The 24,726-nt window shown below is 38.0% G+C and overlaps 1 protein-coding gene across 1 annotated transcript; it reads right to left on the reverse strand.

Annotated features, from left to right (window-relative positions):
* Positions 1 to 23,620, reverse strand: kif18a (kinesin family member 18A). Its single transcript, XM_069662227.1, has 18 exons — positions 23,547 to 23,620; positions 22,122 to 22,473; positions 20,818 to 20,975; positions 20,381 to 20,485; positions 20,013 to 20,123; positions 19,575 to 19,772; positions 15,706 to 15,882; positions 15,493 to 15,567; positions 15,266 to 15,366; positions 12,057 to 12,219; positions 11,390 to 11,554; positions 10,558 to 10,679; positions 10,165 to 10,460; positions 7,757 to 7,813; positions 3,561 to 3,924; positions 1,071 to 1,163; positions 825 to 922; positions 1 to 668 (listed from the first exon to the last, which is right to left on the reverse strand). Exons 2-18 carry the CDS (start codon positions 22,441 to 22,443, stop codon positions 532 to 534), a joined length of 2,742 nt encoding a protein of 913 aa, XP_069518328.1. The 5' UTR covers positions 22,444 to 22,473; positions 23,547 to 23,620; the 3' UTR covers positions 1 to 531.
* Positions 23,621 to 24,726: the final 1,106 nt, after the last annotated feature.

Consider the following 24,726-nt stretch of genomic DNA (forward strand, 5'->3'; position numbering starts at 1 on the left):
TTATCGGAAAAACAGCCACAGATTCTGTTACAAGACATTTTATTATGAAATATCTATAACCCCATGTCATTAACTGTACAAGAGAAAAAATTAAATGAAAATAAAAACAAAAAGCTCAGCCATACCACTGTTTAAAGTCATAGTCTTCCTCTGAAATTAGCTGCCCTGGGGAAATGTGCTCACCTACCAGACTGACTATTAAAGAGAACGGTTTAAAAGACATATTATGAAGAAGACATCTTTTATTTCTTGCTGTTAGTGTGTACACGAGTTAGAAAATATGAACAGTTACTATATAATGTTTATATACAGTCAAGTAAAATCTCACTGCAGTGTAAGGCTAAACCAAAGAACCCCCCCCCAAAAAAATAGACTTACATTACATGTAATCCTATAACATTTGAGCTGGAGAACAAATCAACCTTTTTTATGATTTGAGAAAATATTCTTGAAGAGATGAATGGACGGAAAGGGGTGGAAAGTTAAAATGTTCTGAATGGTAAAATGGCCTGATTTGAAAATGGTGTTGCTCTACATCCGTTTGGCCACTCGTTTCAAGTGTTGAGAAGTTCTATAAAATATGGATTTGGATTTCTGAGGTTCAAGGAGGTTGAGATTGCCCTCAGAAATGCTTCTCACAACCCTTCGAGGCTTGTTCTCCTCTGAACCTGAGGATAGACAAAGAATGGTATCATGATTAAACAGAACTATACTTGTCAAACATTTCCTGTTAGCTCTTAATAAATGGATGTCGATGTCATAATTACAGCTACTCTTTTACACTGCTCATATCTATCCATCTATCCATCCGTGTTGACACTTACCAGCCAAACGGTGCACTCTCAGTGGTCTTCGGGCCACTGTTGGGTCTTTCTTTACACGTTTCGGCGCAGAAATACTCGGTGCTAACTCTTCTCGGATGCTGCCACCGTGAAAAAAAAAAAAGGAAAGAAAAAAATATAAAAATGTATCAAACACATGATCAAAAGTCCTCAACAGTGTTTTATACATGGCCAGTATTAAATAAAATCATTACCAAAAATAATGAGAAAAGGCTAGTAGCACATTACCCGTTTAATTTCCGTTTTCCTTGTGCAGCAGATGTCATGCCCATGTAGGTCGGGTTGGCTCTTCTCACGTCTTGCAAAGATGGGATCTGTTGTCTACAGAGCAAAGGTTTTACATTACCATGACATCTCTGCTGTTCGGACTTCACATGGGAAGAAGGGACATTTCCCTTTGTATTTAAAATCATATGACTGAAAAAAGTGAAATAGCTTTAAACTGATCATCTTGTTTTTGTTGTGTTTCAAAAGCTTTGATATGTGACACTTTTTTTGATACTCCTGCATAAAGAAATTTGGATATGCAAATGCCGTCTCTAAAAAAAGTATTTGGAATGTGGTGATATGATCGTGTTATTTAAACTCTTGCGGATTCACATTTACAATATCACATAATTCTGATTTTTTTTTTTTAATCTATCCATAGGTCATATGTATGAAATTCGTGGTGATATGTTTGTCATGGTGGGATTTAGTAAAATGATTTACCAAGGTAATGATTTTTCTTGCTATCTATTCTTGCTGAAACATAATTCACCAAGTCAAATCCTTTCTGCTGCTATAGCTTGAGATGTTTCCCAACTTGCAGCTGAAGACACCATGCCGTGACTCAGCTCAGCAGACTTAAGCCTCCTGGCCCAATGTTCCAGTCTGGAAACTTGCTGCTGGTGAAAATACTTGAACTGTTTGCACTCTACTCTCTGTCTTCTAAGGTTTGGAGGATTTACCCCTTTTGACTGTTTGAGTTACCATCCAGTTTGAGGCTCTTTTTATCCCAATCCTTCAATGGCTTTGCAACTCTCAGTTAGAGAGATATATGTTTTAGGACAGTTTTAAACCAGTCTATGGAACCAGAGGTGGCTGTGTTGGTTTCCTGTGAACCTTTTATTAAAAAACCATTAGATGTCTTTGACTTACATGAACAGAATATTTTCTAATGCCATTTTTCTCTGTGTAGTGCTCTAATGCACGCTTAAACGTTTGATAATTTATGCTTTTGGGGAACAATGTTTAATTCAAAATGTGAGGTACAAGATCTGTCCGGGTTAAAAGCCTTTAACATTGAAGCAACGTCAAATCCTTGAGGTTTTGTTTTAGAGTAAGGCATTTGACCAGGACTAGCATGACCTAAAGAGTATTTTTTTCACTGCATCTGTTTCTTAAGAAACATTATTGAGAGAGTTAATGGCATTTACAATTTGTGTTTTCTAATCCTTTTTAAGATAAAAAAAAAAACATATTAGAAGGTTACTGGTATACGAGTAAATCCTGATTAGAACCCTTACGATGCATTTCATTTCTTGTACGACTGAGAGAAGGAATGGTGCCTTTAAATCTCTTGTCTGGAAAATCATTAAATGATTAAAAACATATCTGGGCTATTGGCTACTTATTGCCCAATTGCTTGTCAAGACATTAACAATATTACATAGAAATTGATTTTTGACGCATGCGAGGGACTGTGGGAGCAGCCCAGAGAAAAGGCGAAGAAGCACATAGAGAATTAAGAGGTGATGTCTGCTACATAAGTTAGCAGTTAACGTTGGGAAACAGGCTCAGAATTGTGACTCTCATGATTAATACCATATGTCTGGAGGATAATATGAGTTTTTAGCTGCCAACTTACTGCCTCGTATGTCAGACGTAAAGATGATGTAATGATGCTTAGATTGCTCACTGCTATAGTTTTGCTTTAACACTGAGCAGGGAAGCTAAAAACACTTTCCTTTTCTGAAAAGTGCACGTTGAGGTAAATTAATTGGTCAATGGGAGAAAAAGTGCAAAAAAAATGGTCCTGGTACATTGTTGTAGAGGTCGCAATTCTTCTCTCTGAATTTGACATAAAAATATATGTCTACTGTTATATTGTGATGTTTTATCACTTTTAGTTTCCGCTGTGACAGCAGTGTTTTCTTTGGCGTTTCCCAACAAGTCCCATGAAGAGGTGTAATTTCGTGCAATATTTTAAGTTCCTGTGAAGAGAAGTGTCCACTATTGAAGCAATACATTTCAAAGTGGCCACAGGAGTGCAGTAAGCATTATGTGGGTGTATAGATGCACTCGTTTACGACTTTAACTTGGAAAAAAGGCTGCACCATATGGACTGCCATGAGAACCAATATACTGTAAGTGTAGAGACAAGATTGTAATCCCAATTACAAGCCAGAGTTAAAACTGACTTGTGATAGTATCTTACTGACTTCCAGTAGGGAGAAATATCTTGTTGGGCACAAGAGATGGACAGAAAATTGTCACTCAAACATAGCACTTTTCACACTGACCCTATTTGTGGTTGGAAGTTCTGTAAGAATTGATACATTTTTAATTTGAGCAGAGACCAAACATGAACAAAGTGAGACTTATATGTGGTTGCAAGTTGACTCCATGTATGTGTAAAAACAAACAGGGCGTTACATGTAGCTTCTAGATAATTGCATACAATGCTAAACATGTTAAATCAAAGGAAAGTAAGTTGAAGCATGAACATTTCCTTACTTTTTCATCTGAACCTGGCTCCCCTCAGTGGTTTTGGGAGGATGGAGTAGTCGACTGGAACCTAGGAAGTCCGAGGATTTTGATGCTTGACAGGGACTACCGCCGCTTATTATGATGGTTGCATTACTTGCAGTTTGATCATCATTGTCCAGGTCAAAGGTCATGTTGGGATCCATTGTGCTAGATGAGCTCATAGGCAGAGCCTGAATAGTTTTTGGAGCAGGTTCTGGTGTGCACTGTAGTGGGAACATACCCTCCTCAAAATTTTTCTTGGGGCTCTCCGGTGGCAGAGATGCACACAGATTTCTCCTGATGGGCATTCTGGGAGCTGGTTCCTGTTTCGTATCTGTCCGGTTTCCTCGATCTAAAAAAACAACAATCACTTACAGTTAACAGGAATTAACTTTTTTTTTTTAACCAGTGTTTGTAAGTGTGGGTTTTAGAGTGAGAGATGTGTTCAATGACAGGCACAAAGAGACCCTTGTTCTGTTACAGATGTTTGTGAATAATAATAATAATTGGCAGAGGCTTAGTTGAAAATTTTAAACGCGTTATGATTTTTTTATTTCGCCACTTCAAGTGCTTCTGGTTTAAAAATTCTTAGCTATACTGATATTTTCAAGACTTCTTTTCAGATGCCAGCATTAGTAACAAGCCTTCTTTTGAAATACATTCATCAATGCACTGTTTATAGCGTAGGGCTTTGAAAGTGAAAGCAAATCAAAAAAACGTGCTCAAAAGTAAGCAGGGCAACAGAAAACACCCCTCCCCTAATTATGTTTTCCCCAAATCTCAATCAGTAATCAGTAATTAGCGCTAAGGTGCCAGCCTTAGGCTAAACAGTCTAATTTAAAAAATGTCACAACAGAGAAATGAGATTGATCATTCCCTTAAGTTACATCAAAATGTGATCAGTAGTGATGGAAATCATATGCACAGCACAAGGCAATTACACATTATGGTGCCCTTCATGCACATTTAAACCTCACAATGTTGCAATGGAGCTGTGCCATGCACCTTAAAAATGTTATGAATGCAAAAAGGGCAGAATTCAAAAGGTGTTACTTTCTTGGAATTTAGTAACTGAGAAAACATGGTGTTTAAACATATGAATCTGAACTGTAGGTACGGCTGCCTCCGTTTAACTTTTTCATAAATCATTTTTAATAAACGCTCATATATCATGTGGTTCTTAGTTTGTTGCTCCCATAACTTTAATATGTACCATCCTATTGAGTACCAGGGGAGAATAAAATCAGTTTATTAATCTGTCAGTCAATAAACAATCTAGTGTTTGTTTACAGTGGAAGTCATTTTACAGCCAAGCTCACTTCAGCTAGATTGCAGTCGAGTACTGACTGACAGACAGACAAGACAGACAAGGATAGCAGACGATGAATAATGTTCAGAATCCACAACAAAATAGCTAAAGAAAAGCAAATTCTCAACATGATTGAAGTGTTTTTTACAGAATCGGTTTGTCTAAACACCAAATAAGGTGTTGATGATGAAACTATTGATTGATGCGCGACATTTTAATCCTGTCATTTTTTGCCACATTGTGTAACTTAATTTCAAAATGACAGCAACACTCTGCAGGGAAGAACGAGGTTAAATCACTGTCTGCATCACATTATGAACACTATTACACTCATGGCATTTCCTACAGAGGTGTGGTGGGGGTTAAGGAGGGGGCTAAAAAAAGAAAAATGCCAGCGCATAAAGGAAGTGAGAACACTAAACACAAAGGTGAATGGCTGATTTATATATGGCTCTTAATATCAAAATGCAATATTTAGCAAATGTGAGTCAGACTTCAGACAGCACATCGAGTGAGGAGACGATGATAAATAGCACTTTTCTGTGGCAGATGAGTTGTCCCTAGCAATAAATGGCAGCAGAGTTCCTTCAATCACATATTTTTGGCTTGTAGGGGATTAATACATGCATGAGTTGCTATTTCTGGTGGAGGCTGCACTGAATTAGGGTCGCCTGGTTGCTGCTGCCTGTTTTTTATAGTGCGCCTTTTCTGGTTGGTGGAGCAGGGGAGTTTACGTCTGTTGACGTTTTTTCCTGCCCTGCTGTGGATCTGCATTTTCATGAATGAAGCTCAAGAGGGATTGGGAGGGTTATGTGCTAGACAGACAGAGAAAAACATTTGAGGGTTGGAGGGAAAGAAAGGTAGAATGGAGGAAAAAGCCAGACTAACAGACGTTTGAAGCAAAAGGGACAGCAAAAATCCGGGGAGGAAAAAATAGATTAGAGAGAAGCGAGGGGAAGAGGATCAAATAGGAGTATAAAAAGAACAACATAAAAGAGGCAGTGGCTGTTAGCTGAATGAAAAATTATGAAGCTATTTATAACTGCGTGTGTGGACATCTTATAATCAACACCAAACTGTTAAATGCAGAAATGTTTCCTCAAAGTGATGATATTTGTGTGCTTCGCTTTTATTAATCAGTCCACAAAGAGTTAATGCTTTCAACACCCCAACCCTCTCTAAAACTGGTGAAATTTGATTGGCTTTGCAAGCTGCAGGGTGGAGCTATTTCTCATAACATGCTGCAGTGACTACCATTAACAGCTGAGGAAGCAGTAAGGGACTTACAAACAGCGTCAGGACATGAACAGAACAGTGTGTCTCCTTAACAAAAGCTTTATTCATTACACATCCTTTATACTTCAAATCTATATTATCAGAGAAAGATAAGTCATTGACCTTAGCTGATAATGCTGCACAACATGCATATAGCAGTACTTGCTGTGTGTATATATACACACTTTATGCATGTATGAGTGGTAGCTCTAGACTGAGATTAAAATGGACAGGGTGGTTTTCAAGGATGCAAGTGTGAGTCATTGAATGCATAATTGAGGTGGATGCACAGTTATGGTTTGAGAAATGAAACTGTGGCTACATGATCCCAATAATGGGGAAATAGTGATGCAATGACACTGATCATACGGCACGGTAATTCACTATTGAGCTATTGTTAAACCTCCTAAGTTTTGCATGTGTGTCGAGTTAAAATGGGACGTATGCCTAGAAAATGAATTAGTTAATAAGTTGCTTCAACTTCAAGTTATCATTCTGCCTTTTATGTCAATAGTATTGACATAAATCGTTTAAGTTAAAGGAAGGTTGAAGACTACTATTTTATGTTATTGCACTTGTGTCCTGCATGTATATATTCTATATGTGGTAAACAGAAAAAGGAATGTTTCAAATGCTAAATCCACTCGGAGTTTTATTGTAGGCGTGTCCTATACTGCATTGAACTGAATGAAGCTAAAGATTGGCCCTTTAAGGTTTTTGTGAAAACATAAAAGCTGACCAAAGTAACACAATTGAAGTGAGAATGAGCAACGATGTGAGCAAATGGAAAAAAACAATAAAAGAAATGGCTCGACTGGCTTGTAATGTAAAAACACAGGTCAGAGGAACAGGCCTTAGAGAAAAAGTTTCAAAACTAAATAAAAAGGAGTTCACATATAATGATAAGCTGCATGGAAACTTAATATCAGTGGTGACAAACTCCCTGGTGCCTCTATGTTTCTTTTCCATTCAAGGAACTCTGGTCATCTGGCAGGAGTATTTCCTTCAATTGTTACATTTCCCACAATATGTTTCAATGAAATGTAGACCACCTGCAGTAAATATCATTACAGCCAATTTGAAGTGCAATATTTCACAATGGTTTTTTTCTGTTACATTTCCCCGAAGGCTCTCTGTGTATAGTTTTCCCTCTATAAAATGGGTTGTGAGTATTCACATCATTTCATTATTCAAGTTTTGGCCCGGACAGAACGTCTGCAGCACAACTGTAAATCAAATTATATTACATGTCTGACTTTTATTGTGTTTTTTACTACTCTGAACAAGTCCTTTTACTTTAACTGCTAAAAACATGTTCAGAAAATAAAAAGCAACGTGGCAAAGCGAAAATTAAAGCTTACACCAAAACAATAAAGAATTTATGTGTCAAATTAAAAACAACTTTATGATCTGTGTGTTCTGCTTCAATAAAACATGGCATCATCTCTTAAAGCCTGTTGTGGAAAGTGTGATGGATTGAGAAAGGTGACAAGGAGAGAGCAAATATGTGAATGATTGAGGGAGTGGGGGGATTAACAGATATGCAGGGGTTTTAGATTAATGACTACAGTATATTAGCAAGACGGGGGAGTAGATTTACCTTTAGGTGATGGAGCAGCATGGCACAATGATGTTCTTTTAGTGCGGTTTTCTGCACCTGATGGTTAAAAGAAAAATCACAAAGACATTAAAGGAGAGGAAACAGCAAGAGATCATTAAAACACTTTTGCAAACCATATGTGGTTTATTATAAATACTAATGAATAGTTGGTGCTTGCTTAAATTGTGTTGCTTTTACTTATCGGATTGGAGAGTTTTAGGTTAATCTTTGGTTCACTGAATATTTGAACGAAACATTGCTTTCTGACATAAAATAGTTAAAATCACCAAGGTGAAACATTTTCCACCCCGTAATAAGTAGCTATGCCTCGAGGATTTCTCTTTGTGCAGACAGCACAGACATTCAACCAGATAAATGAATTGTGATTCTCTCTTTTATAAAGAAAAGGTCTGGCTATTGTCAAATGTAGAGGAAAATCAAATCCCACACAAAAGCCCAAGTATGATGCACAGTGCAATGTTGCAGAGATGTGAAGAAGAAAAAGTTAGCAGTGGAAGTTGTCATTCGAAATGAATTGCACAAAGACAAGATGAACGTAACCAGGAGGCTTATTCAAATACACATATCATTATCTATTGAACTTTAAACTACGACCCAAAGGAGACTGACTGTAATATCTGTATTTACTCAAGTTGTTTCTGATTATGTTAATGATTTTACAACAGAGAGGGTGTACCTAATATAGTACAATTTAGAACCCGTCAGCACAAGAACAGAGGGATAGTCACAGAGTTTACTGCCCCACAAATGATAAGACACCATCATAGTAATTGAGTGTTGTTGGCCAGCTTTGGTTCATGCTCCACTGTCTGTCATGGCTTATATTTCATGAGGCCCCGGTGCTGCCAGGTCATGCAGACATGACAGTTAAAAATTAACTGTGCAATCTCATGGGTCCCACAATACTCACTAGACCTGGACTAATGCCAAACACACTAGGCCTATTGAACATCTGACTAACACATTTAATATTATCTTAACGTGAATCACAATTGTGGGCCTGTCGTGTAACAGAATCAAATAACACACTCACACCTGGTTTTCAACTTTAGATGCTTAAGGGTATAATTTTCAGTTGAATGTTGTGCAAAACACTTAACAGGAAGTTTTCAAAACACTACAATTATATAATTATTGTCTTCAACACAGCAGCATGTGCATAAAGGGATTATATTCAAAAGAAACCCCATGTAGTTACTATTTGTAACCTATTGGCACAAACAGGGTGCTTTGAAAGAGGCATTGAAAACGGCAATTATGATTCAAACAAAATATTTGGCCAATAAAAAAAACCTGTTTAAGTGGTATGTATGAACAAGTATGGTCCTGTATTCCCTTCACTAAATTGCATGATATACTATAGAAAAGACACTAAATGTAATGATAAAATTGCAAAATAATATACTTAAATTTCAGAAGAAATACATTTAAAAGCTTAAAATAGAGACTTTGACATTAGTTGTGCAATGTAACAAAAGTAGACATGGCTTTTGATTGTCTTCATGCACTGTACATGTGGCCACATTTAACTTAATGGGTTAACCAGTGCAGTAAAAACACCCTAAATTTGATGTTTCCTGTTTGACTGGCAGATAAGCCTTAACTACTCTTTGCCAAATTGCAGTGCACAAATTCAAATACCAAACTAGAGAGGCTATATTAAAACATTAGCTAGCTGTCATAACTGTTACTGAACATGAGAGATGAATGGCCAAGTGGCATTTTCTCCCTTTGACATAGATTCATTCACTGCGAAGCCTCTCTTTCATATTTATGTAAGCGGGAGGGGGAGACTGTCGCATGCACTCAATAAAGTTAATTGAGGAGGACAAATCATTTATGTGTAATTATTAGGGCGACCTGCCTCCCATAAAATGACGCCACCTCCATATTTCTCCACCAACCCAAGATGGTGAATGAATGTGTGACTTTTTTTAGTCTAATCTAATTTAGGAACTGTCATGTATTCTCTCAGTTGCTCTTTAACAATCAATGAGCATTTTCAAAAGAGATCTCTCCTTCAAAAGCTTTTTTGTTTAGTTGGCGTTTTGTGGCCATGTGCTCCGGTTCTCTTGTACTTGTTAAGCAAACTGACGTCTTCCCAGTAAGGTTACTTGGCACAAAAATACAACTGAAAACACAAGTCGACTCATCCATAATAGCAAGAAAAAACGTAAAACATTCACAGTTTCTAGCTCCTCAAATGTGAGTATTTTCTGCCTTACTCGTATTTTTAGATATCAAGGAATATTAACTTCTTTTCAAGCTTGAGATTGTAAGTCAGTTAAATAGGCGATTTTAAAATATCATCTAGGGCATTCGTACAATGTGAATGTCGGTTTTCATTTTTTCTAATATTTTAAACAATCAGTCTAAAAAATACTTACTGCAGGGGCTACTCTGGTGGTAAAGCAGATGTGAGAAAGACAGGACAGGAGCCAACTCGCTGCGGAGCCCAACACTTCCCACCTCATTTGTCTCCTCCATCTTCGATTCAACTCCAATCCCTTCACCTTTCAGCTGCTGCCCCGCCCCTTCCTGGTCTGCCCAGACCACGCCCCTCTCCCTCAACACAAGGTGCTCAAGTTCGTGGTTCTCCATCTCATCTGCTGCTGTGGCTAGCGCAGCCCCACACAGGGCAGAGTAGTGCCGACTATAAGCTGGCAACAAGATGTTTACCATTCTGAAATGCAATGGAAGAATAATATTCAGACGTTTTATTCAGGGAAAACTGTATTTGTTTATTCAAAAAGAACTGGTTTGAGGTATTGTTAACCTACTTCCGCATACGCTTGTTCTCCTGATCCTGCAGTGCAGTAAGCTTGACCATCTGCTTGATGTGTTGTTTAAGATCATTCACCTGAAGCTCCAGTCTGTGGCAATGTAGATCCCTCTCTAACACCTGAACAAGAAGGAGAAGTGAGGTCAGGGAGCAGAAATAACGAGGCAAAAGCCAGGAAAACATAAGAGCTTATTGAATTAGCACACTGTCGGGCAAAATTAGAAGAAGAAAAGGTGGATGGAGGTCAGGATACTAGAGAGAGATGCAAAGTTCTGTTTTGATCCTTGTTTCATCAGAAGAGCTGCCTGCTCAGGGTAAGGGAGGGGATAAAAAAAAAGAAACTCTGACGTAAAGGAACTACGAAACAACAGCAGAGAGAACATTTGACCGGTGGGTGCGTCATAGTTCTGGGTCAGTTCCTGGAAGAAAGGATAAAGAAGAAAAAAATAACATGGGCATGGTTTTAGGTAACTGGCTGCTGTGTGAGGGATGAGTAAAGGGTATTGATTTATTCTCTTCAGTGATCCACGAGTGAGCTGGAGAAATAAAATGAGCACGGTTCTAATTACTGGGAGAACAGATGGGAAGAAAACAAAGACAGTCACGACACCAGTAGAGACACAGCCTACCTTCCAAAATAAACAAACAAAAAAAAGCAAGCAATGAGTTTTGAAGGATGTAACCCACATTGTAAAGTTATTCTGTACATCTCATTATGATTATGTCTCATCTTATATTAACTAAAGCTAAAGGTTATACCAAAACATAAATTAATTGTTTCCAATTAGCCAATAAAAATGACTTAATTTGAAAGGGTAAGTTCTACTCACCTCTGAGGTCTGATCGTTCGACTTCAGGAGCTTCATATCATTCTCGACTCGATGTAGCCAGCCATCATTGTCCAGGAAACGTGTTTCTGCCTCCTTCAAACGTTTGCAAATGTGTTGCTGCTGAGTGCGTAAACTGGCAATCTTCCGCTCGTGCTTACAAGTAGCCTATTGACAGCAAAAACAACAAAAGAATAAAAAAGTGTTTTTATGAATTGTCCATTGTTGGGGCTAGCGTGTTTACTATTAGCTGTGTAAAATAATATAAATAACAATTATAGCAGCAGGCAGCAATACAGCAACTCGGCTCCAGTCTAGTAATATAGATTAATTTAAAAATGTTAATAATTAATATTTAAAGAGTTAAATCTAAAAATTGATCCCACAGTTAGGTTTGTTTTGGATGTCAGTTGATTGTTTTGAAAAGTCTGGTACCAAAGACTATTGAGAACTTTCTTTTATACTTTTAATGTCATCTACAGCTGGGCCTAACACTGGGTCTTAAATGGCAGAGAGGAGCCAGGAACTGGGGAGCGGTGACCCTGTCCTGTAGTGGCGTAAATGAGAGGCTAAGACAACTATAGAGAACAGAGAAGTAAAATGATGACTCAGCAGCTGTTTTTCTGCAGGGATGATGGAATCTGTGGATAGCAGCGTAAGCATCAGCTACCTTCTCAGTCTTTTCCTTGGCACAGAAATATTGGACCTGCATGTTGTCCTCCTCACTGTAGCGCTGGCGCAGCTCATTCTCCTTCAGTTGTCTCTCCAGATCCAGCTGTTCTCCCCTGATCTGGGCCCGGCTCGAGAAGATTCGCTGCAGAGCTTCTGACACCCTAGAGAGACACAAGATTAGTTTTCCCATGTAATAAGCTTTGCATTAGCAAATTTGAACTAACCAAAAAGTTATTATCAAACTTTATAGCATGGTCTAACAATTAACTTTAGATATATCATTTCATAAAATCAAAGAGCAGGTCATTTTAGCACCTAGTTCTTGTAATGAAAACAAACCATTTGTGATTTAAATGTAATAAATGTAAACATCCTACAATTAAATGTACACTCCATTTGTAGTGCTTATGGTAAATCTTGCAGAATTAAATCATCCCTTAAAAAGGAAATAGGTACACGTGTGGTATAATGCAATCGATTGAAATAGCCTTGCAACAAACTGTCTCTTTATGAAGCTGTAACACTCTTTTTGCTGCTTCTGTCAAGAGAGGCGTTAATTCATCTCTGGTCTTATGTGAGGCTCTCATGGTGTTGTCTTAAACTGTACTACAATGAAAGGTGATTTTTCACAAACATGAGGGGGCAGACATCAAGAAATACCACTTAAGATAATACAATCAAATAAAAGAACACCATAAACACAGGGATCAAAGCTATGTGTGATCTGAAGCTGCTGTGCCGCATGTAAGATGCAAATATGTATGAACTGCTGCACCAAGAGCTATTCAAAAACACTTGATCATGTGAAAGAAAATTTCTTATTATTTCAAATGTTTGCTATAGTAATAGTAGTTAGATCAATAGTTATTTAGATGAATTAATTAATATAGCCTTACAGCATGTGACAATTATCAAGAGATTATCTCAACCTGTTAAATGTAATCTTAAGCCTCCACAAGGTGCAGATTGTGTTCGGACTGAGCCAGAAAATATATCCTTAGCTTTATGATGTGTATATGTATTCCTGGGATAGAGTTGAGGTGATATCTAGATTGGACGCAAGTGGCTGTCTAGTTGAGTTAAAGCTGCGGGGGAGGCAGGAGAGGCATGCAGGTAAATAAGACTGGAGAGCTGTCGCTGAAATGTGACTGCACTCTTCAATGTAACTCCAGTGACGTAGGAGACGTCGTGGCCTTGCTAGACTGCTGAATTTTTAATAGTGTGAGAAGCGTGCAGCCTCTATTCAGAGCCTCTCACTGTGCGAGTTGTGAATTCTGATGCCAGTGAATGAAACGTGTGGGAGTGAGACTCATTCAGCTTTTCTGTGTCCCCCGCCCCAACCCAAATACCCCGACAGATGCCACTGAATGCCTTAAAGACAACTAGCAGCAATTTGGTTGATTTGATTTATGTAAAAGAAAGAAATGTGGATATCTCACTGGAATTGAAATAAAGGAACTACACAGATGCATCTATCAAAACTCCAGAGTTAATGCGAACAAGATGTTAAGCTAATGTTGATTATAGTGCATTTATAAAATGCTAGCGGTGTCATTTGAAACTGAAAATTAAGGATTTTTTTCCCCAGACACAAAACTGTCAACACCAACGGCTTTCAGTCCTGATCCTTGTGCCACAAAGCACATCTGTTTTTTAATCCAAGAAGTGAAATGGCTCCTGATTAGATAGCTAGATTGAAAAACCAGCAGGGCTAAGCCCTATGCAATGTTTTGTAATGTATCATCCTGTCTCAGTTAAAGACAAATACAATGTATGAATAGACACAGAAGTCATTTAAAAAAAAAAAAAGGAGTTTAAATTGATAAATAGGTTTTCTTGAGTTTAAATTTGTCTCCAAGTTCACTTATTAACTCACATGATCAATATTTGAGTATTTGTCCGCTCTATGCAGGTCCACTGGCTGTCAGTACATGTCAGAGGTGATTTTGGAAAAATAAGGTGAGCTGCAGAATTTGAATTCTTACATAGATGTCTGTGAGATATTGCTGGATTTAGTCTTAATAAGAACACAAAACACATTTAAATATAATCCAAGTCTTTTTCTCTCCCTGAGGGTCCTTTGAACTGTTTCTTCTGGTAATGCACATGTTTTAGAAAGAGATCGCTATGGAGGGATATCTGTTAAAGATCAATCTTGAGATAAGGAAGTTTAACGTAATAGAGAGGTAAGGATGCTAAATCAATTGTGATTACTTTAACAGACTTCTTTGTTGTAACCATGAGTGCAGAATGATATGACCACTGAAGATGCACTGTTTTAAGGAAGTGTTTGCTCAAACTTTGATAGACTGTGCCATTTGGGTTGGGAATGACTTGTTTCCACAAGTGAAGGACATCAAATATCTTTGGACCTTGTTTATGAGTGAGGTGAAGAATTAGCATGAGACTAACAGGTGGACAGACTTGTTTATTGGTAAGGTGCATACCACCACTGCTCCTTTATATTGAATTCAATTTTGTGGTTGGGGTGTCTGATGAGGACGTGCCATGGACGCCTCCCTGTGGAGGTATTTTAGGCACATCCGATTGGGAGGAGACTCCAAGGCCGATTTGGAGCAGGGTTATAGGGATTACTGGGATTATAGGGATTATATATCCCATTTGGCTTGGAAATGCCCTGGGAACCCCCAGGAAGAGCTTGGAAAAGTGTTCAGGAAGAGGAGCTTCTCTCAACCAAATGTTACTTTGCTTAGTTTGACCAGGACAAGGGTCAAAAAAAGGACCTATATTGATCAATTAGTCACACACACAACAAGCATATTAAACTATATAATCTAACCATCTCAATGTGTTCTGATGGTTGCATTGAGAACTAACACCCCAGATGTTTTTCTGATACTACAAAGGCTTACAGCTCAAATTTAATTTTGTAATATATATTAGAAGATATAACAAATGTTTTCTATTGGATTTTATAATTGATTCTACCAACTACACCACAATGCCTAACTACACCCAACACTGCCTGATGCACTTCATTATGAGTTATTATGGATCTAAAGCCTGCAGGACCACTTGTGAAACCACAGGTCCCATGAATGCATTACCACTCTACAATACATTGGTAAATGCAGGCTTCATGCTCGTATTCCAATTACAAAGCTTACAATAAAATGGTTTATGTCACATCATGAAAGAAATACTGATATGTCTCAGTCTGAATTACACTGACAGGAACATGCTTACCTTTTGAACTCAGCTTGTTTCTGGGAAGGGATCAAGTTAAAAGCTCCAGGTACCATGTTCTTCTCCTCATATTCTTTTAGTTTCTGCTTCAACTGCAGAATCTAAAAGCAGAATAAATAACATTGAACAGTCAAAAATAAAGCAGTGATCATACTATTAAAATAAATGTAGGAAAAAGAAGCGTTTTTTCTTCATTAAGCATGGTAGTGTTTTGTCTTTCATATTACCTCTTGCTTTTGCTTCTCACATATCACTGCATATTGGCCAATGTGACTGTCCAGGCTTACAACATTACTCTTCAGCTAAAAGGGATGGGTGGAAAAAAAAAATTAAAAAAAAATGAGTTGTTATTAAATCATTAATTGTCTAAAGGGAATTCATACATTTATAAACCATCAATCAAAGCAGTTATGAGTAGTTATGGTAACTTGAATACATACCGAGGACTTAATCTCCTTTGCTCTGTTGGCATACTTAAGTGTGTTGCAGGTGTCATCATATGACTTGGATGAGGGGCTAACATTGGCAATCATAACTGTCCTGCAGTTGCCTCCCAAAGAGTCTTTAAGAAGTCGAGTCAGCTTGCTGTCCCTGTACGGGATATGAGTTTTCTTGCTCTAAAACCAATAAGAAAAGTTTAGAATTAGAATATATGGGCTGACGTAAGTGTACACAAACAAGCAATATAAAAGATGAAAAACTTCGGAGGTTAATGATAAGACAAGACTTTTTTAATTCCGAAGGAAATTCTAGTGTCAGATTGCTAGAATGATAAAAGAAACCAACTAAAATATAAGTGATATATAAAATATAAAGTGTACATGGGTTAAATGCATAGAGACAGTGCCTGATAGAATAACAATAGCCCAATAAGTGTTTTACATTATTTGCCGAGTAGAAAGTAGTAATGGTAATTATATTGACGGCTGTATTTGCAGTGCATGATATTAAACGTAATATTGCACATAGCAGCATGGATCAGTAGTATTGCACATGACAATGCACAATGTAAACATAGCCCCTAAAAAGGAAGGTAATTTGATAGGAACAAAATACAGAATCTGCTCCATCTGGAAAAACTCGACAAGAGAGGCTTCATCACAAAACACTATTTGGTGGGGACCAATAAAACCCAACATCGAGTGCATTTTAGAGTTAAAACAGGGAACAGACATACACAACACTCGTCTGTCTGCAGCTGGTCTGTGAACACTGCTCAGTGTCTAATAATGGTTTCAGATAAACTACAGCTGTAAGGAGGGACTTGTGGATCTTGTGGTTATTGGGATTTCAGAAAGTCACATTAAGTAAGACATTAAGAGGAGTGTAAGATGATATCTTTTTGGGTTCACAGCTGTGCCTGCACTTCTCCTTGGAAAAACCCTGAGACTACATCTGGATTTAAAGACTTTAGCTACAGGTCATGTCAGGTCCAGGGAGTCTCAGGATAGCTGCGCCAGTTTGGAAATATGAGCCGTCATTCAGACTTATTCTTGTTGTTCAAAAGGAATCTACCCCTCAAAAAAGTGCATTGTTCAAAATGTCCACACTAACTATGGACAATTTCTTGAAATCCCATTACATATCAAAGGGGGTTGTCTGTAAAGGTTTTCAGTCATCCAGGTCAACTTGAAGCTTAATCCAAAAAGGTAACTGGACTGGAAGTTCATCCAAAAGGCGTCTTCAGTTCTGAGACTCGCCCAGTTGCTTTTGGTTAAGCTTCAAATCCAAGGGGTTTACAGTTGGCAAACCCAAATGTTTTCACTGCCGTGACCTGGTAAGTTGGATTACCATTTAACCTTTTTTTCAACTGTCTCTGATCTACAATCAGTCATCACGTCTAGGAGTAATTTTTTTATCCGCTTCACTGATTGCTTCCCCTTGAATGTAAAACATACACAATAACTCAACCCTTGTTTGTCAAAGCTTCGCAATTAAAGCTTCCACTGGCCGACCAATGTAAGGATTTTTACAATGGAGGTGGTGTAGATTTTTGTCTTAGTCAAGTTAGTAAACAACTGCTAACTCACAGTGCCACAAGGGGCTGTGTGTGGTTATGACCACGTGGTGCTTACAATTACAATTACAGACCACACAATTACAGACCACACATCACAAAATCCAAGTTCCAGTGGACATGCCTCTTAGTTTTTGTGGTCAGACAACAGCAAGAGCATAAAACTGTGATTTCTTGTTAACAAAGGGTAACAGTAATTCTAGGACTGGTGCATTATTCAAATACAAACAGAGTGATAAGAGAGATTAGAGGGTGTTTTATGAAGTTTTGCTTCTTAACATCGCTGCAAAGAACTTTACCATGTCTGTAAATGTTGACAACCACACAATCAGCATTTCCAGAAAGCTTAACCTGATCTGTCCGCATCATTAAGCAAGATCGGCGCTATCAAATGTATCCGCTTTGAACAACATTTTCAGAAAGCCCCTTTTCTGTGGGCGGGTCACACTGGCTTTGTGTGAATGGAAGGCCAAACGGGATGCATCGTCAAATGTATCTTCATCGCCTAAGGCAAACTTACAACAAAAACCTCTGTGCAGCATAGCATGAAGATGACATACTGAACCACCCAGACAGAAGTAGCAGACATTCTTCTCACTCAAACAAATGGCATTTCAGCGCAGACACAAGTGGGGACATTCTTTCCTGTAAACAATGGCCACAACATGAATTCCTAGTCTGCCAACAGTAAACACTGGAGCACCACTAACCATGGGGATAGGGTGTGGAGGGAGAGGGGATTAGTAGTGGGCGTTGTAGGTTGAGCAGATCAAACTATGTGTCCAAAACTGCAACATTCAAAGAATGGTGGGCAGGGTAAAGTACTAACTGGACAGTGTCCATGCAAAAAACACAGTTTTAACCAAAGAATGAAGTAACCTGTTGAAGAATGATCACATTTCACCATGGCTGAGGTACATTTGCACAGCACTTCCTGAATGCATATGGCCTGCTTGCACCTTGTCCCTTGAGACCGGTGTGTAAAATGAGAAGACTGCCTGACAGGTTAATGTATGCAACTGGAATGAAATAATACCCAAATACTCAGTTGACTCTCCTCTTCCCAGGCTCTCTGCTGCATATGGAGTCTGGTTCTTAACTATACCAATAACAATATTATTCATTCCTATATACACTAATTATTTGCAGACCAAACTCATGCATAAACAATCTAAATCCAAATCTTTACATTTTCTATTAGTTTCTGATGTAAGTAAAACTGCACAATCACTGTATTCATACTTGTTGAGAGGTGTTACGACTGTGATAAGGGAAAAGACAGTATGCTATCAAAAACACTCTGTCAGGCTGTCTGTAAACATGAGGTTAACATCTGTAATAAGGAGCCAGTAATAAAATCTATACAACACATTCAATTTATACAATATATCAAAAAAGACAGCTTAGTTGATCTAAAATTCTGCTGTACATAAACTATATATCTCCCAGACTTTATTTTTTGAAGTTGGGCTAAATATTAATTAGTATTGTATTACTTGTATGGGTTAAAAAACTATTTATTTATACTATAGAGAATTTATCTCATTTGTAAAGCACTGAGTAACATTATTTCAACGTTTCTTAATAAATTATTATACTAACTTTTATCAGGAAGTGAACCACAAAGTTGAATTGTATTTGATGCAAAGACAACCAAATTTGTGTTCAGTTACTTAAGTCTGACAGAAGCAGCTATGCACAGCTGTTTTCTCTAACCAGGAGTTTTCTTCTGTTCATTTAAAGAGATTACAGAAACACTGTTAAATATTTTAGGTAGACCACATTTTTAATTTTCCCCTTAGGTTAGAAAAAATGACTAGGGGTTTTCTGGAACAGGTGGAAACCTTGGTACTGGGGCATGATGATCTTAAAAAGACAGTGTTTGCAACTGAGGTTGGTCCCGTAAATGTTTACATATATATATATCTAAACTATTTTATGATCAAGGCATTCAGTGAACCGCATGTCAATAAACACCATAAATAACAATTTGAATTGATATTGCTTGAGTAAATATCATCCTGGGTCTTACTGTCATGATTTTATTTTCCTAATTTTGCATATGGCCACACATTTAAACAATAAACTGGCAGTGTGTGTAAAGGAGTAGACCAGAAATCTGGACAACAACCCTATTTTGAAAGCTACTGACCTGTCGAATTACCTAAAAAGTAATCTTAACCAGAAGTTACTTTGAATGATCTATTTCAAATTAAAAATGCCTGTTGGGTCCTCACAAAATGTTAGCACATTGATGTTATCTGAATTATATTTAGAGGAATATGAACTCACCTTTGGGTCAGCAAGAGCATTGATAACATTTCCAAGGGCAAGGAGTGAGCGGTTGATGTTAGCACCTTCCCGCAAACGGGCCCCTTTAGCGTTGGTGGCGCTGGCTCTCTCTGAACCAGCCAGATCAATCAGGCTCATTTTGGCAACACAGACATTCGGATTGAGGCTGGCCGTTTTGTCCTGCTGTCTTAAATATATCTGGAAAAAAGAATATAAAACTGTCAATATATGACTTTAAAGAAGCTAACTGTGATGCATTGTTAGATGTTTGTAGTGGAAAAACAAACCCCAAATACTTATTTTATAAACAATAGATATTGTACTGCCCACAATTTGTGAATAAATCATGTATTTTAATGTTGTTTTTCTATTCCAAGCTATGATATCACGCTACAGCCTAATTGTCTTTGGAATTTCAACAAAACCGGATAGTAATACCTGAAAGACAGCATGGGACCGGGAAGAGGTGGCATTCATATCAGTGGGATGCTGTGTCCTGTTGCGATTGCCAGAATCCAAAGCCTCAAGAATGTGCTCTGCAGATTTGGGCTAAACATAAAAAGAGGAACATAGATGGTGTGTGACCCAGTATAAGGCCTGATTCAGAACCACCACTGTGTACTTACACTCTACATCAACAGAAAGGAAAGATGGCTTAACATAAAACAGTTTGTATATGTAACCCTTTTGTATCAAACAACTTGATTTATTTAAAAAAAAAAAACAATGTAATTGATGACACCAGTATTTACCTTTAATACGCTCTAAGATGCTATGTGGAAGTGTGCATGGTAGATGTTACCAACCTGATGCAGTGTCAGGCCCTGAACAACCACTCCTTTAGAACTGTCCTCTCTGACTGCAAGAGGGCCTGCATTAGCCAACAAATCTCTGATCTGTTCATTGTAAACCTGTAAACAAAGAAATATAACTGCAAACAGCTGCAAATCCATCAAAAAACATACCAAAAGAGCAGTTGAGACATAAAATGTATAATTTGGTTCTGTAAGGGTATTTAAGGAGTAAGAGTACACAACCCTAAAAAGTTCAAACGTGTTATTTGAACCGGATATAGAAAAACAGATGACGAAAAATATTGCCTTTAAACATGGCCATTAATGCAATGTGTAACTTTTTGTCAAAGTCTGATTAAGTTTTGACTAAAGAATTAACAGAATCTGCACAAATACTTAGAACAAAAAGCACAAAACAATCACATTAATTGTTTTCTCCAGATATTCACCTCAAGATATGAGACTGCAACGGCAAACTCTTTCTCCTCCTTGGCGTCATCCATGCGTTTAAATAGCTCTTTCATGGTGCGATACATGACCCCAGGGTCATTTTGTGAGCCTAACATGGTGTGTGTCTTGCCTGCTCCAGTAGCACCATATGCAAACACTGTAATTGAAAGACAAGAGGGCTGCACTTATAAACATCCAGGCTTAAGCGATGCTAATGCAGTGCATATAACTGTCTCTAGCCACCCAAACAGCTAGCTTTAAATTCAGACACCACTGGACCAAATACAATTCAAAAGTTATCGGTTACACATTACAAATAAATTGCAACACTAGGAAGTTGATTTGAGCATTCTCCTTTAACTAAGCACTCAGTTTATGTAATGGTTTGAGTGAGGTAAACTGTTTGATCACTTTGCAGGTTTCATTTGTGGTGTTGTTGAACTGTAACCATGTATAATTACAGGTGTTTTTAATATTTTTTTACACCAAAAAGAAATGCCAAATAATAGATCGGCTTGTCAGTGTAATGTAAGACAGCTGAACAGTCCCACAAAGTACATCCTGCAAAATTATCATTAAGTAGCTGAACCACCACTTATCTTAAAAAAAGGTTAAACAAAAACTGATCATTTAGCCCCCATGAAGTTACATTTATTACAAAACGATTTGATTGCTACATTAGTTTAAGATGAGTGTACTTAATAAATTGGCAACTGAGTGACTATTATTGCACAGAATTAAGATTTCTAGCTGATTCTGCATCGTTCAATGGATCAATGATTACTCTCTAAAGCCATATCCATTCCTGGTCTTATTTGTATTTATTTCCCAATTGTACTGCATTTAAACACCAACAAGTGAACCCTGGAACAGACAAAGTAAATAAACAGCAGCCAGCATTTAAAATGAATGATATGGCAGGGTGAGTCAGAGAGCCATGTTGAAAAAGGAACAAAATTAAAGATGCAGGTCTAATGTGGTGTTTGTGTGACTCATTACTGCATTTGAACTTCAGTATTTGGGTCATGCCTGGGTTAAAGAGAGGCAGTTCAAACAGAATACATTAATTTATCATAGAGCCCCAAAAGAATAGCATTTTCTTGCAAAAAGTTTTGTATTAACTCACAACAATTATACTGATGCATACACAAAGGATGATCTGCATTTTATGTAACAGACCACCCCTTTTTCTGACCACAGTGTGGGTCGGTACAGCCTCAGCTGCTCCTGGCTGAGGAGCAGGTCTGCATCATGTTTGGCAGTGTGGTGCAGCTTTAATCTACAGCTCAAGTATATTTGTTACCTGTGCAGTTAAATCCATTCATCACACCGTCCAACACTCCTTTAGTAGTGTTCTCAAAGATGTCAACTTGAGTGGAGTCCTCGTTGAAGACATGGTCAAAAACAAACTTAAGGTCCTTGTTAGCCCTTTTGTTGATGTTTCTGTTTCTGTTTCGTACTCTTTGTGACCCAAAACATGACATGTCCTCCTCCTTGGGGTCAAATATGAGCATGTTGTTATCAACAACCTGGACCACATTTCGGCAGTTTTCGCGCTTCTCAGTATCGCTGGTTGGCCTCACTCGAACAACCACCTTTACATGGCTGCACACGTCACTTGCCATTATGGTCCCCCTGGAGCGACTGAAGTGTTTCTGGGCAAACAAAAACACATAGGGTTCATTTTTTTTTTTTACATTACAAAGTGAAACAGTGCAATTTTTATAACATGTTAATCAAGTAATTCATTCAGTCAAACGAATTGAAAACAGAACAAGAAAACGATAGAAGACAACAGATGAACTATGCATTGCGTCACTGAGAGAAAGAGAAAAAAAGAGGGTGTTGTTAAGATTGTAAAATAATTAACACTTTTGTAGACTCTATCCCAGCATATCATTGCTGTCCTACTTCTGGATAGGTTGTGCAGAGCATGTTTTTTAATTAATGTCAGTACGGGTAAACACTGTATTACTGTAAACCTTGGATATCCTGTATATGACTGCCCAGCAATACATTTTCAGAGGTGTAATTTTGGAGGTTACAGTTGGCAATGTTGTTGCAGTGCATTTATTTGTATAATGTTATATTATGGCCATCCTAACTTATATAAACAGCTGTTATACGACATAAAATGTTCTGTTGTATCATTGGTTTTAGCCATGTGAACCTAATAAAATGCCAAACGTGTGACGTTATACATAATGCAAAAATATACTGAGGTCACTCCAGACGGGTTGTGTCGTGTGTGTCGTGTGTGTGTGTGATGTAGAAACTAGTCCCTGCCTTTGTAGAGATAAAGATACAATTCCCAATTCCATTTACACAATTAAAGTAATGCACTAACATTATATTAGATGGAGGAGTTTTTCTCTTGTTAAAATTCAAAGGAAATTCAACCGGTAACGTTACGTTGCGGCAATGAGGCTTAATAACGGTATAATACTGTATATGTAGGCTATATAACTACGAGTAACTCCTCTCAAGTAAGAAAGGAGTTACGTTAAAAGTCTCTCGGCATGATGGACACATTTGAATTCGAACAAACATTGTAAAGGGACGGTATTAGCACGCGAAACGAGTGAATATGAAGCCAACCCTGCCAACATTCACTTGGCAGGGTCTGTTTTTGAGAGCTTGATAGCTTTGCTAGCCCTCACACAACTTCCAACGGTCAGCTCGCGTTGTTCTCTTTATGTTAAATACACTGTGTGCGGTTATGGCTTACCTTTTGTCAGTAACGTCTACTTTCACTGCATTACCACGGTAACGTTTTCTTATAAGACACAAGTTGTTCGTCTTCGAAAAATAAACTCATTTGCAAAGCTTCAAACGGCCAAAGATAGCACGACAAGCGCCAATATTTTCAAAAACAAGCCCTCTTCCTCTGTCGCAGCAGATTGGATGTGAGTCGCTGCTCATTGGGCGGAGCAGACTGACGCAGCCGACGTACGGCTGCGGGAGGCGGGGCTACTCTCTGCTCTACTACGGTAAGCTATAGTTAACTTCCTGAATTGTTGACACTGTTCTTAGGCACAGTACCTCTAGGTTAAACATTTCTACATGTATCTAAATGTATGTAATGTCTCTATTCGTGTAATCGTATATAGCCAATTTGTGTTGCTCGTTGCCGGTCATCGGATATGCTGGCATAGCTAACAATCTACTGCATCATTAACTCATCAGGTGTAAAATGCTCAGCAACTGCTGATCGTACCGTTACAGTCAGTACACACACGTGCTAAAGAGCTACGCACGTTGTATGGTTACCAGACATCGCATAACACCTTTTAACTGTTAAAGCCCTCTGCAATATATCGCTATGCTAACACATCCTCAACACTTTTGCTGCCAGTGTAGGCATTTGTAAATTCACCTTACGTCTGTCATCCACAGCTAGTCTTACACCTTCTAAACCTTAGCCTCAAGCTAAAGTTGACCTTCTTTAAACAAACAATGTCATTTGTGTGTTGCACACAATGCATTGCACCCGTTTTGTTAAATTGAATCAGATTTTTTATCATCCAACAAAAATCCAGCTTTGTAAAGATACACTATAGTGGCCTCCTACCCTCTCCTAGCTTAATGGCTAGCAGCTAAGTAGCCTAGCAACAATATGAGACAGAGGGGAAACGTTAGTAAGGACCCTTCTCCTAAAGTGACATAACATCCCAATAATCTTGCACCTGGAATTATTTCACACCTTTCACCCAACTTAATGCACTGATAAGGACACAACAGAGGGGACTAGCTGTTTAATAGAATGATATGTCATTAGATAAAGTCACCTTATTTCTGCTATCAACCCTGATGACTGTTGAAGATGAAAACAGATAAAAATAATCACAAAATGAGTCATAGGTAATAAGTGTACAGATGCTCATAACTGTACATCACTCATTTGCCTC

The sequence above is a fragment of the Semicossyphus pulcher genome, unplaced genomic scaffold (genome assembly GCF_022749685.1).
Source record: "Semicossyphus pulcher isolate SPU_LCO1_2020_fin unplaced genomic scaffold, fSemPul1.0.p SCAF_1, whole genome shotgun sequence".
NCBI classification, from domain to species: Eukaryota; Metazoa; Chordata; class Actinopteri; order Labriformes; family Labridae; genus Semicossyphus; species Semicossyphus pulcher.